This window comes from Gymnoscopelus microlampas (genome assembly GCF_963454915.1).
Source record: "Gymnoscopelus microlampas genome assembly, chromosome: 1".
NCBI classification, from domain to species: domain Eukaryota; kingdom Metazoa; phylum Chordata; class Actinopteri; order Myctophiformes; family Myctophidae; genus Gymnoscopelus; species Gymnoscopelus microlampas.
Window position 1 is genome coordinate 12,806,625 of NC_139962.1, and position 14,122 is coordinate 12,820,746.

The 14,122-nt window shown below is 47.8% G+C and overlaps 1 protein-coding gene across 1 annotated transcript in view; it reads left to right on the forward strand.

Annotated features, from left to right (window-relative positions):
- The window catches only part of nav2a (neuron navigator 2a), a 111,523-nt gene that overhangs the window by 76,264 nt on the left and 21,137 nt on the right, over positions 1-14,122 (forward strand). Inside the window, exons 13-20 of the mRNA XM_084063397.1 lie at positions 1,099-1,837; positions 2,963-3,158; positions 3,972-4,270; positions 5,715-5,780; positions 6,533-6,577; positions 7,930-8,090; positions 9,050-9,232; positions 12,455-12,507. Coding sequence (XP_083919523.1) covers positions 1,099-1,837; positions 2,963-3,158; positions 3,972-4,270; positions 5,715-5,780; positions 6,533-6,577; positions 7,930-8,090; positions 9,050-9,232; positions 12,455-12,507 — 1,742 coding nt within the window. The remainder of the gene's footprint in view (positions 1-1,098; positions 1,838-2,962; positions 3,159-3,971; positions 4,271-5,714; positions 5,781-6,532; positions 6,578-7,929; positions 8,091-9,049; positions 9,233-12,454; positions 12,508-14,122) is intronic.

Below are 14,122 nucleotides of genomic sequence, written 5' to 3' on the forward strand. Positions count from 1 at the left end.
TCAAGTAAAAGAGAGGCTACTCCCTCCAAGGACCTCTCTCTCCAGTGGCTTTGAGTAGCTGAAACAATTTGGACTTACATTATAAATAGTTATAAATCATGTAGAGAACATTAAACCCTGCCAGACCTCAGTGGAACCACACAGTGCATATAGTGGGGAAAGACTCAATACTTAGTGTATATTAATTGAGTGCGGCTGTTTTGACACAGTGCTTTTTGCACCACAATCTGATGAACAAAATAACATGCGTTTCTCTTTGCTACGCGGTGTCCTGAAGAACTGCAGAGAGCCAAGCATTTTGTCGATGAAACAGACTCTCAGTGAATTAGGATCTCTATACCTTTGTTGTTTTCAGTCAAAACGTTTCTTTGTTTTCTTCTCGGCTTTTGGTGAAAAGATTTGAAACCGGGCACAGCAAGGTCACCAAGGTCAAAGTTCATGTTGCCAAATGAAAGCCCATATGTGCCTTACCATTTGATGACATTAGTGAACATGCCTCTATCTTCAACCGTTTTGGAGTTATAGTGGAAAATAATATTTTCCACATTATGTCATTTTGACCGATGATCTTGACACACAAAACTTTGAACACTAGGCTAGTGATCATATCTTTCCAATAAGCCATTTCCTGTTACCCTTAAACTTTGTGATGTATGTTACTTGTGTGTGACATATGTTTAATTTCACGATCAATAATGATATCAATCAATACATTTTCTAACAGACAGATCAATACCAATAAATTAGAAAAAGAGGTTGCGCATCAACAATGGGTTTTCTCAGTGGAGTGCTAGACCCAAAGTCCAGTATACATATCAAAAAAAGGAATAAAAAAAAATCCAAAAGGGTAGCCAAAATATTCAATTAAATGGAGGACAAATTACTCACATTTCCACTTTTTTTTATTGGCACACCAATAAAATGAACGCTTACGCGTTTCGGCTATGAGCCTTCCTCAGAGCATGTGCTACCCTTTTGGATTTTTTTAAATTCCTTTTTTTGAGATCAATACCAATCCCTGGGAGGGCAGGGTATAATGAGACATAAACGACACAGCAGAAGCTGTCTGACCCTATAGCCGTTCCTCCCTCCCTGCAGGTAAAACAGACGATGTCAAGGTGTCAGAGAAGGGCCGACTGTCTCCTCGCTCCAACGGCCTCCAGCGCTCACCCTCCGACGCGGGACGCAGCAGCGGCGACGAGGCCAAGAAACAGGCGACCGCCCCCGGTTCCTCAGCGTCCCCCCGCGCCCCCCCGACCGGGCCCCACGCCCTCACGCACACCCTGTCGGACCCTCACGGCCAGCAGACGCACGCGGCGACGTCGCGCACCCCCACCAGCACCTTCGGCTTCAAGAAGCAGATGATGGGGACCACGGCCAGTGGGGCCACCGTCACGGGCGGCTCGGCCACGCTGGGGAAGGTGCCCAAGTCGGCCGCCCGGTCGCTGGCGGCCAGCTTCAAGGCCAGCGGGCAGGAGGGGGGGGCCTTGGCGTCGGCTCTGGGTCACCACCACCACCACGACGACAGTTTCCTGTCGGCCGGCGCCCGCTCCACCCTGCAGTACCGCAGCCTGCCCAGGCCCAGCCGCTCGGGCGGCGGCGCCGCGCGCAACGGAAACCGCTCGTCCACCAGCAGCATCGAGGCGGCCGTGCTCTCCGTCACGTCACACGCCAAGAGCTCGGTGGCCATCGCCAAGGCCAACGGTATCCTCCTGGCCAATCAGACGGACCGGGAGAAGGGTGCGTCGGAGACGGACGGCGGCCCGCGGGCCGGGGCGGCGACCACCACCGCGCCGTTGACGGGAAGACAGCAGGTGTCCTCGCCGACGCTGCGCAGGTAAACACACATGCAAGCACGTCGTTTACCCGTTTAAAAATGTCAATAAAATATTCAATCAGTCACTCAATCAAAGTCATGCATATGCAACACACAAATACTCACAAGCGAGCACACAGACACGCATGCAGTGACACACAAGCACGCACACACACACACACACACACACACACACACACACACACACACACACACACACACACACACACACACACACACACACACACACACACGTACACACACGCACACGCGTACACACACACACACACACACGCACACACACACACACACACACACACACACACACGCACACACACACACACACACACACACACACACACACACACACACACACACGCACACACGCACACACACACACACACACACACACACACACACACACACACACACACGCACGCACACACACACACACACACACACACACACACACACACACACACACACGCACACGCGCAACACACACAGAGACAGGTTAAATGAGGCCAGTGTGTGAAAGGGAGGCCTTGAGCGATGCCGATGAGCTGCCAACAACAGCCCCCCCCCCCCCCCCCCACCTCCCTTCATGGAGCTCACATTGTGGTGTGTGTGGTAACGGGACACGGCTCTTACCTCAGTGCTCAGCTCTCTCTAATCTGTGGGAGTGATAAAGTCTTCAAAGAGCCCTGTTTGCTACCATGTTATCACAGCCTGCAGTCATCACAGCCTGCATTTAAGACTTAAACCCAGGAGTTTCACACAGAGACAGAGAGAGAGTTGGTTGTGTGTTTGTGTGCGTGTGTGCATATTCGTGTGTGTGTGTGTGTGTGTGTGTGCGTGTGTGGCTGTGTGTGTGTGTGAGTGTTGGATGTCAGCCCACCACCTATCCTGTCCTGTTACACAGACACTGACACCGCTCCCCTCTCTGTGATTGAACTTTTGTTCCATTCTACATGCCTTTGATTTATAATCTAGAGAGATTTGTGTTCCTTCTTGCGTCAATACCCTCATGTTTTTTTTGTATGTACACTCTCAATCCCTCTCGCTCTCTTCTCTCCCTCCCTCCCTCCCTCCCTCCCTCCCTCCCTCGCCTCCTGTTCCCCCCCCCCCTGCATGTACTCCTGGCAGGTTGTTTGGTGGGAAGAGCAGTAAGCAGGCTCCGGTCACCACGGCGGAGAGCCTGAAGAGCTCCACGGTCATCTCCAACCCCCACGCCACCTTGGAGGCCCCTCATGGGGGAGGCCTGGTGGACAGTGAGACCGGCGGCTCCCTGTTCGGCGGCCGAACCCTGGGCTCCGGGATGGGGACACTGGGCAGTGAGCAGGTGAGAGGATCTGCACTAACTAACAGGTTATGAAGAAGACTAAAGAGATATTTTCAGAGCACCTTCGGGAATTCCAGTGTATCCGACTGATTTTGGTGACCCCATGTGCTTTCCTTTATCTCAACCATTAGGTCAAATCAGGGACGCAGAGAGCATTTGAGAACCAAGGGGGAACCAAGACGTTTCCCTTTTATTTCGGGTTTTTCTTACTTTCATTCGGTTAATTCGTTACAAATAAATGTACTCCATGAAGTGTAGATGTGTGGCAAAAAGGAAACGTCTCTCCATCGCACACTTCTCCATTCAGAAATGGATAGCAAGCTCCGTCGTCCTAAAACACCCTCGCCCCAGGTCTAATCTGGTGGCCTCGGTCTGCAAAAAAAATGGGGCAGTGTGTTTTAGGACGAGCTTTCCGATTTCCACCCGTGAAAAACCTCCGGCTCGTCAGAGGTTTTCTCTTTTTCTTTTTTCTTCGTCCCAGAAGTGGGGGGGATATCACCTCCCCCCAATGGAACTGGATACGTCTAAACCCTGCGTCCCTGGGTCAAATCTTCTATTGCATACTGATATCTCAAAATGTCATTTCAGATTGCAGGTTGAACTCTACTGAAGTTGGCAACCCTGGACGTCATGCTCCTTATGATAAGGAGCATGGCGTCTATAGGGGCCGTTAAAGGGGCTTTTAATCTTGTTTAGACAATAATCAGAATCAGATACATGTTATGTTTGTTTCTTTGCTATTGTGCACAGTTAAATAAAATAACTTTTAAATTCTCAATTCTCTCTCTGATTTTCCTCTCTGCTCCACTACAGGGCTCCTCCAGCCCAGGGTCGGTGTACTCCTCCACGGGCCCCTCCAACAGCCTGACGTGGGGCACCACCATGTCGTGCTCATCGGGAGCCCAGAGCAGGGAGGGCACGCTGGGCGGCCACAGCGTGGGCACGGGCAGCCTCGGGTACCCCTCGGTGAGCAGCATGCACACCAGCAGCGAGTCCATCGACATGATGAGCCTGGGCAGCGCCGGCACCGGCGGCCACGGCATTCACGGCAGGGAAGACACGCTCTCCGCCCTGGGCCGGGCGGGCAGCGTGAAGACGGGCATGTCAGAGAGGTGAGGAGGGAACAGAACAGGACGGGGGCTGGTGAAGGAATGAAAGGAGGGAAGGAATCTGTTTTAATGCTGTGTATGTTAAACATGTTAGATGTAGCTGATATGTTCGCCTACATGTTACAATACGTTACAGTAAATGTTACTTACACGTACATTACATTGCTGTGTTTGTGTTTCTGATGGCTGTGTGGGGTAAACATTATTTCCTTACAGCAGTGGCGTACACAGACCTTGTTACACATGGGTTTTCAGATCAAAAGGGCCCTGGCACGCATGCGCGCACGGAGCGAAAAAAACAGGGTTTTAGCGTTTTTTTGTATTTTATTGTTACTTTAAATCGGTTAATTCGGTTAATTCGGTTAATTCGGTCCACAGAGCTGGATAGGGCCTCTAATATATTGGAAATTAATAAAAGTACATATAATAATATCATTTGTATGTATATAATATGGGTGCCTATTTTTATATATTAAAAACAAAATGAATTAACTAAAAAAAAATATTAATCCTCGGCAGCAGGGGGGCCCCCTTGCGGTGAAATCCCACGTATGGGTTTACATAACCCAACAACCACTGCCTTACAGACTTATAAAAATCTATCTAGAACGCTAAAGAACAGCGGCGCTTGTCAAGGAGAGAGAGGCTGCGCTTGATTCTCAGGGCTACCATTTGAAAGTACCTGCACCAGCCAGTGTTTGCTATCCGCACAATCCCTTAAACCTTAAATCATGCAGTGCTCAAGTTGAGACGCACACCGAAATGCTTAGTGTTGCGGTACCAAGGAAGGGTGGTTATGAGCCATCAACTATGCTGAGTTAGCAAAGGATATGAGGTACCTTCATTTGTTGTAGTGATTGTTTGTTGTTTTCTTTTGATGATGATGTTGGGAAAAGGCTCCCAGGTTCCCATTGTCATTTCCGAGCCTCTGAGGTATAGTTACATCATTCACGGGACCATTCCATCCTGACCAGCATAATGTGTAATGTGACAGGAATGTCTGAGGGGTAATTCTATAGCCGCTGGATTCAAAGCGGTGCACGGAGGCTTGCCGTAGGTATGACATCATCCCAGCAGTGTCCTAATATCATCGGTGTATTCCACGGTGCTAAAAGAACCCAAAACAAATTCATGTCACATACACGTTTCAAAATGTTCAAAAATGTGTGTCTGCCCCCAAAAATGTTTGGAAAACATATTTTGCACCCTGAAAATATATGCTTTCAGAAATATATTTCACATACATTTTGGCCTCTCCAAATATGCAAACAGGAATGTCCAAAATATGTTTTATGGCTATTTGTGAACATTTTGAAACATGTATTTTTTCCTGTATTGAATTGTTGAAGGGTCTCACAGTTCAGATTCCTCCTTTCTCTCTCTTCTCTAAATCTCTTTCTCTCTGTATGTTTGTTGTGTGTCTTCCTGTCCCCTTCCTCCCTGTCAGTCCTCTGTCCTCCCCCTCCGGCAGCCCTAAATTCAGCCGAAACACTTTACCCAGGAAGCAGGACAGGTAAAATGTACCTGTGTGCTTATGGCCACACCATGGCTATGGTGTGTGTGTGTGTGTGTGTGTGTGTGTGTGTGTGTGTGTGTGTGTGTGTGTGTGTGTGTGTGTGTGTGTGTGTGTGTGTGTGTGTGTGTGTGTGTGTGTGTGTGTGTGTGTGTGTGTGTGTGTGTGTGTGTGTGTGTGTGTGTGTGTGTGTGTGTGTGAGAGGTGAGACAGAACCAGTGTGTATGTTTGTGTCAGTATGTGCATATGTTTGCTTCAGTACAGAGGCATTGCAGCAACCTGCTTTGGTCTCCTCCATTCCTGTTTATGTGCTGCCACCCTGTGGTAAAATGTGTTAACCATCAAACACATGAGCTACTGTAGGACGTATAGGTGTTGCATTCTTTTTTTTAAATGCAATTAATGAATTAATTGCATTAAAGTAACTTAAAGTTGTTGTTGTTTTGCTGATATTTAACGTGAAGATGTCAAATCTGACCCAAAATGTACCAATGCGTTCTTTGCGTAAAGATCTTGGGCAGGACAATTTCCGGCAGCTCATCAAAACATGCCGAAATGCGCCATATTACAACATTTTTCAAGGATTCATGTTGAATATCAGCAACGTTCACCTTTAACGAAATATGCAACAACTTATCTGCAATGAATGGTCTGCATATATATATATACCATAGATATGCAACCTCCCCATCCCTTCCCCTCTTTTTTTACGTCTTCTTTGTCTGAGATGTTTCTCTCTGATGCTCCCACAGTGGGCCACACTGTGGCAGAAACACTCTGCCTAAGAAAGGACTCAGGTATGCAGGGCGCCATCTTGTGTCTGCACCGTGGAACGACGCTGCGCTTCACGCACACACACAAACGCACCCCCGCCCGCCTTATCCAACGCACACAGCTTCTCCTGTGTCTCATTCACTTTATCACGGCTTGCGCTCCACACTTTATGTTTGCTGTTGCTGTTTTCGTTGCTTTTTGGCACTTTTGGAACATTTTGTGTTGTGCTTCGGTGAAGTGGCATGTCACTTGTGGTCATCACACACGGGGCCGTCACGTTGTCATACAATTCACTGCTTAATTTCGGGGTACAATTTCTTTATCTGTCTGCCTTTTTTTCCCACTTGTCGGCTTGTTTGTCGCACCCGGCCTAAAGTCAGTTTTGTGTGTTCACGCTGTGTGGTCATCCATGTTTTGACCTGTGATTAATCAGACGGTATAGACCCAGGCTAATTAATGTTGGTGCTTATCAGGCTGTTTAGGCCAGTGGTTTCCCACTGGGACCTGAATTTGTCATTAAAGGGGAATACCACTCATTTTCAACATTGAACTTTCTTTAATACTCCTTAGAACTGTTGTGTGGAAATAATAAGAAAGCTCCCCCCCTTCTTTGTTGCCTAGGCAAGGTGTACTTTTGGCTCCGCCCCCTCAGCCAAAAGTACACCTTGCGTATGTCACAGATCACATGACCTCAATCAATTATCCAGTTCTAGGCAACATAGAAGCCCCCCTTCTACTTTCTTCTACTTGGACTTTTTTCTTATTTCCACACAACAGCTCTAAGGTGTATTAAAGACATAGGTCAATGTTGAAAATGAGTGGTAATCAGGGGTGCAATGCTCACTGGACGGCCTTGCACGCCGTGCCGGAACCTATTTGACCAGGAGCAGGTCTACGCAGGCACACGCATAGATTTAAAACTACTTTAAATTCGCACCTCAACAAAGTTTTCAAAGGCTCCCGACTCACACCTAGCGAATTAACATAGGAATAAGCCTAGATGCATATCAATTGTCCATTGTTTGAGACTTGCAGTGTAGGTGCGCGTCACGTCATTGAAATAGAGTGCAAGAACATACCAAATGAGCATTGCATGCCTGGTGGTAATACCCCTTTAAGTGAATTTGTCACCAAGTCACGACCCATTACATTGCCTATGTCTGTTCATTGAGGTTTCTCTTGTCCACTTGACACATGTTTTGGGGTCCAGAACCACATGAAAGAAATTAGTTTTAATGGTCAGTAAGTCCAGTAAATAAAAGCCACCCTCCTCCCCTGATGCTTGCGTGAAGCCACTGATTCCAAACAGCTTAATTCTGGTGTTGTGCTCCTCTGATTTCCCCCACTTTAACATCTAACTTCCTCTTCTCGCCAGGTACGGCCCATCTCCCCAGCTACGCAGTCACGAGGAGGCACGGGATTGGCTGCGGTCCCACTCAACCAGCGGGCTCCAGGACTCGGCCAGTAACTCTCCCTTCTCCCCCGGGTCCAGCCTCACCTCGCCCTCTGGCACGCGCTTCAACTTCGGACAGCTCGGTAAGGATCCGCTTATATCTCTTGTTCATATTGAACTGGACATTTGATTTTGTACAGCAGATTTGTTGTCATCGTACACCTAAATGTATGCTAGGGCATTTGCTTGTTGGTACTATATCCTTGAAAAGAGGGGAAGTCCGCACACCGTTTAGCTCCCAGTAGAACATTTTATGAAATGGAACAGGCAACGTTTCGACCGCAAAGGATCTTCATCAGGTCTGATACATTGATGAAGACCCTTTGCGGTCAAAACGTTGCCTGTCACTACAACACTAGCGACAACGTTCTCACTTTATTTACGCATTGTTTCGTCTACTTTTCATTGCTCACTATACATTTGCCTCTTTGGAGCATAATTATTTTAGCGACCACACCGGAAGGGAAACCCTTTAGCACAGCGTTTAGCGTTAGCCAAAAATGTCTGATAGTACATTATGTCTTTGCAGTCCATATTCGCACCACAGTCACGCTAATATGTCCGTCATTGTCGTGCCATGTACATACCAAACAAAACATTATTACCCACGCTACCGTCTTACCGTCTATCTATAAACAACAATTCTGCGGGACCAAAAGTTAGGTTGCCAGATTCTGCGCGAGAAACAAGCGACGTCACGCTAGACGGGAGGCCTGCGCAGTGGGCCGAACTTCTAGTTTAATAAAATTCGGTGTGCGGACTTCCCCTCTTTCCCTGATGTACGTATTGTTGTCCAGCACCCGATAAGTTGTTTTGGGATGTGCGTGCTTACCCCTGGATTCTACTATATCCCTGAACATGGTACGTCCATATACTTTGTTGATACTTTAGTCGGGTATTAATCACTGCTGGTCTCTGCACCACACGCCAAAGCAAAGTCCTCGTATGAATCTTTGCAGGTGGTTCAGTGATTAGAGAACCCACTCTCCGCTCTCTCTCTGTGGCTCTTGGTGACTGACTGTAATGTTTTGTTTCTTTGTAGCGTCCAGTCCTACCTCGGCGGCTCAGATCAACCTGGCCAGCCTGCGCAACAACAGCCTGACCAATCAGGACGTCTCCTTCGACCCGTGCAGCGACACCCGCCTCAGGAACTCCTGCATGTCGCTGGACGAGAAGACGCGCACCATGAGTCGCTCAGGGTCCTTCAGGGACGGCTTTGAAGAGGGTAAGATCTGTGAGGATGAGAGGATATGGCCAGATGAATGTGTTAATGGACGGACAAAGATGGATGAATGGAGGGCGGTCATATAGACAGACAGACAGACAGACAGACAGACAGACAGGGGCAGTGACTCAGGGGTAGAGTGGCCGGTAAAGCCGGATGGGAACCGTGAGGTTCCCAGTTCGATCCCGGAGTTAGTGTCGTAGAGTCCTTGAGCAAGACGCTGAACCCCTAATTGCTCCCGATGAGCAGGTTGGTGCCTTGCATGGTTTCCTCCGCCATCGGTGTATGAATGTGTGTGTGAATGGGTGAATGTAATGCACAATCTATGTAAAGCGCTTTGGATAAAACGGACGGACGGACAGGACGAGAGCTAGCAAAACAATTATCTGACTAGATGAGCCCCGTTCAGCTCCTCCTATCCGTGGATATCTCAAATCCATAATTAGGCTTAATCCTTTTCCAAGACTTGTATACCTCTCTGTCTCTCTCTCGCTGCCATTCTCTCTCTCTCTCTCTCTCTCTCTCTCTCTCTGCCATACCCTGGGGGTGGCATAAGTAGCTTCATTCTGTTTATCTGTTTAGAGCACATTAGGAGGAGATTACATGCGCTACTCATGGGAAAAGCTCCCTCTATCTCAGTCAACAAGTCGATAATCCGCTTCTGGATTCGCCATTGTTTGTTTGCACCATAAGCTGCATGGTTTCATTTTATCGCTTTAGCAAAACAGCTTCAGGCCTGGCTCTCTTCCAACCAGTGCTGGCAGACAGACAGACCGCCACCCCAACCCCCCCCCCCCCCCCCCCCCCACACACACACACACACACACACATCCTGCACCCACCACCCAACATCCTGCTCTTTACTGGGTGACACCACCAGTATGGAGTCTGCCCCGTCCTCAAGGCCAGGCACATACGACGCTTTGATTTAAAATGACATCAGCCAAGTCTTGGAGAGAGAGAGAGAGAGAGAGAGAGGGAGAGGGAGAGGGAGAGGGAGGAAGGAAGGGGGAACGGAAGACTATAGAGTCAAGCCGAGAGGCTATTCTGGAGCGAGAGAAGGGATGGAGAGAGCAGGGAATGAGGGATGGAGAAATAGAGAGGCACCATTCACAGTGAGAGAAAGAAGATGTCTTTCCCTTTTATGTGCTCTGCTCTTTTTTCGCGGGAGGAGGGTGGGAGTGAAATGCTGTAGATAGAAAAGAGAGAGAGTAAAGGGCACTGAGAGAGAGAAAGAGAGAGAGACAGAGTTTTAGCTTGAACCCTTTGACACTGAAACCGGATTTGCACTGTAAGTATCCTCAGGGGAGCGATTGTGTGTGTGTGAGCTCATTAGGAATTGAGTCCGCACGCACGCGCACGCACACGCACTCGCACACGCACACGCACGCACGCGCACGCGCACGCGCACGCACGCACGCACACGCACACATGCACGCACGCACATCGCTGAAGGTCCCCCCAGTATGGCTGTATTCTCCGTGCCTGTTCCTCTCTTCCGAACTCCCAGTATCCTGCCTTCCCTGCAGGGTTGAAGACAAGGAGATAATTACATGGGGTTCTCACCGCGATGCTTTATAATACAGAAACATGATGATATCCAAGAAACCCATTCACTTTCTGTGTGTGTGTGTGTGTGTGTGTGTGTGTGTGTGTGTGTGTGTGTGTGTGTGTGTGTGTGTGTGTGTGTGCGTGCGTGTCTGTGTGTGTGTGTGTGTGTGTGTTCGAATGCACTAATTTCTTTAGCATGGTAACATAGATCGGAGCATTCACGTATCTTTCAAGGTGTATAGTTACTTTGAGCATCGTCAAATGGACAGCAGAAATAATGGTCATACACACCCTACACTTTGTCGGACCTGCCCCACAATTGAGACAGAAAACCCATTACCTCTAACTGTCACCTGACCCCCACACACACACACCCACCCACCTCCTTTCTTAACCCCTGCAGTCGTAAACCTATCCTCTTTTAGCGTCTATAGCAGTAGTTTTCCTCAGCAGAGATCCAACTTTCCGCCTTTTCCGACAAAGCAACAGCCTCATATATACTAGATAACAACAGCAACAGTATTTCTGTATCTGTCACCATGTGAGAATGTCTTGCAACCCACTTTATGGAGTGTGTGACCCGCCATGAAACACTGGCCTATAGATCGCCCATAGCTCACAAAATGTGCTATACTCAAAACTGCGGACTCTTGACATTTGGAGATAAATGGTCTTTCTGTCGTAACCCGCCCCCTCAACCCACCCTCATTAGTCAAAGAGGATTTAAAATGTCATGCCGTAAGTCATCTAGTTCTACTCTTAATTAACTTCCCGAAGAAATGAACTTTCCATATTGGTTTTACTCGCACTTTGAAGCTCTGTCATTTCGAGGTTAAATGGGCATTACTGTTGAACCTCAACTCTGCCGTCATTATCACGTCTGCCCTCCGCGACGCTTAACATGAAAGCGAAGGATAAAAGCGAGTCATCAATTGTCCTCCCGTAAAATTGAACTTGAGCCCGTCATTTTGAGGTCAGTAATATTTCAAAGCCCCGACCCCACCTCGGCATCGCGTCTAGAAGAGGGATCCTCGATCAAAGTGGCTGCTGGTGATTCATCACCTTCCCACTCACACACATACACACACACACACGCGCGCGCGCACGCACATACACAGCCCTCCACCTCAAATGAACCCTCCCTGTGAAGTCTAATGAGCGAAAGTGCTGACTTTTTTTGACTTCCTTGCCATCGGTGTTCCTAATCCGCACTGATCTGCTCCCAGGCAGCGCAGTAAAAAGGCAAGGCAAGGCAACCCGGCGTAGCGCACCGTGGCCCTGGGCCCTTTGATGTGCGATTAGCTTCTGAGTCATTAAGGAGCTGTACGCGCTAGGCTGTTATTAGCTGCACCGCACTCTCCGACTCGTCATGTGTGTAGGAGTATTATCTTTATGACCACAGAGCTTCAGCCGGCGTTATTTTTTCACTTACACTACGGTGGCGGTCGAGTCAAGACAGGCGAGACTCCGAGGGGGGGGTTTGCTGGTACCAGTAAATGGTAGGGTGTGTGTGTGGCTGGATGGGAAGGTGGATGCACACAGTGGGTGGTTTTGATGCACAGGAGGAGCTCAGCGATGATGACATTCTGGGGGGTCTTGGTGTAATTTCTATAATGTTGTGTGTGTAGCTCTATATACTAATCTCTTTTTTTCCTTCTCCCTCCTTTTTAGTCCACGGCTCTTCCCTGTCCTTGGTCTCCAGCACTTCTTCCATTTACTCCACGGTGAGTGGACGACTCACGAGGTCACACTTTGGTTGTATTGTGTACATTAAATGTCACACGCTCGACGACATGCGCTCACAGAACAAAGGCGTCTTTCAGATGTGTGCGGAAGTGTAGAAATACATTGCAATGCAAACCAGGCAACTTAATAGAGGTGTGCATATTAGTGGCATTGCCCTTTGCCTTTGATTTGTGATTTGTGATGTCTGGTAGTAGTGTGTTTTAGCCTCACGTTTTGCTCTTTTCAGTGCCCTCTGGTGGATAGATTTGCAATCAGAGCACATTCATTATGCGTATTTGAAAGATCAGAAAAGGATAAAAGGAGCATTTCTTATAGAGCATTTCTCCAAAGCACTTTACAATGTGCATTACATCCACCAATGTGCATTACATTAAAAAATAGCAGATATACAAGCTCATAGCGCGGCACCGAGTGCCGCGCTATGAACTTGTTGCTATTTTAGAAGAATCGTGAAAATCTTTGAAAATCTTTGAATATATATATTTTTAAAGCAAAAAATTGTAACTCAAATCTTTGCTTCTGGGGTCCCTGGAATAACATATGTTGAGGTAATTGTTTTTAAGTAGAATTTCTTTTTTTAGAATCGGCCTCAGGTCTTAATGGGTTAAACACTTCATACAGGCCCTGTAGAAATGAAGCAGAGCCAGTCACTCACTCTACCTATACATGTATGTAATATAGAGTCGGCCAAAACAGTTTGTCTCGCAATTTACCCCCTTAATCTCCAGGGATTTGTGACTATAGAACCCAACACACACACACACAAAAAAAGGGGAGAAAAAAAGAAGAAGCTCAGACCACAATCGCACAGGTGCGTTTTTGGGACCAGCCCACAGCCACGCCCACTAGCCAACGGGAGAACAGTGTTTTACTGCATGGCCCCTCCTCCTCCTCCCACGTACACCTGGGCAGGTGTAAGAGAGAGAAAGAAGGCAGGGAAAGCTCTCAGACACTGGATACCCGCGCAGAACAGGTCGTAGCGTTCTATCCTCAGAGAGAGGAATAGATTTTTAAAGATAGAGGAGGGGAAGGGAGAGAGAGAGACAGGAGCGTCAAGATGATGGCGACTTTATCCATGACGGGCACGCTCACCTCCTGGGAACGCACGGTAGGGATGAGAGGGGTGGTGCGGGTTACTGTTTTTAATACACAGTAAAATCCTACGTGTTCATTTAACTCAGAGAGTGTATAAATGTTACCAAAAGGACCAGCATAAGCGTCCATTTGGTTACATTTGAACACTCACAAGAGTTACAAATGGATAAATGAACACTGACAATTTTTACTGTGTGGGAAGAGTGGGTATTCCCCTTAAGCTAAGTATTGTTTTTTGAGATTAGCAGGTAAACTGATAGGGAGACTACCATAGGGGAGGCATAGGAGGGAAGGCGGTAAGGGGGATTAATTGACCCTATAGGCCACCAGGGGTATATGTGTGACAGGAGGCAGGCAGTTCTTACCTCCCAATGTTGGATTTAAGCATTGCTTTTAGAATCATCTTTTGCAGTGGTGGAAAAAGTACTCAAATCTTTTACTTAAGTAAAAGTATCAATACTGCAATGTAGAAGTACTCTGTTACAAGTCAAAGTCCAG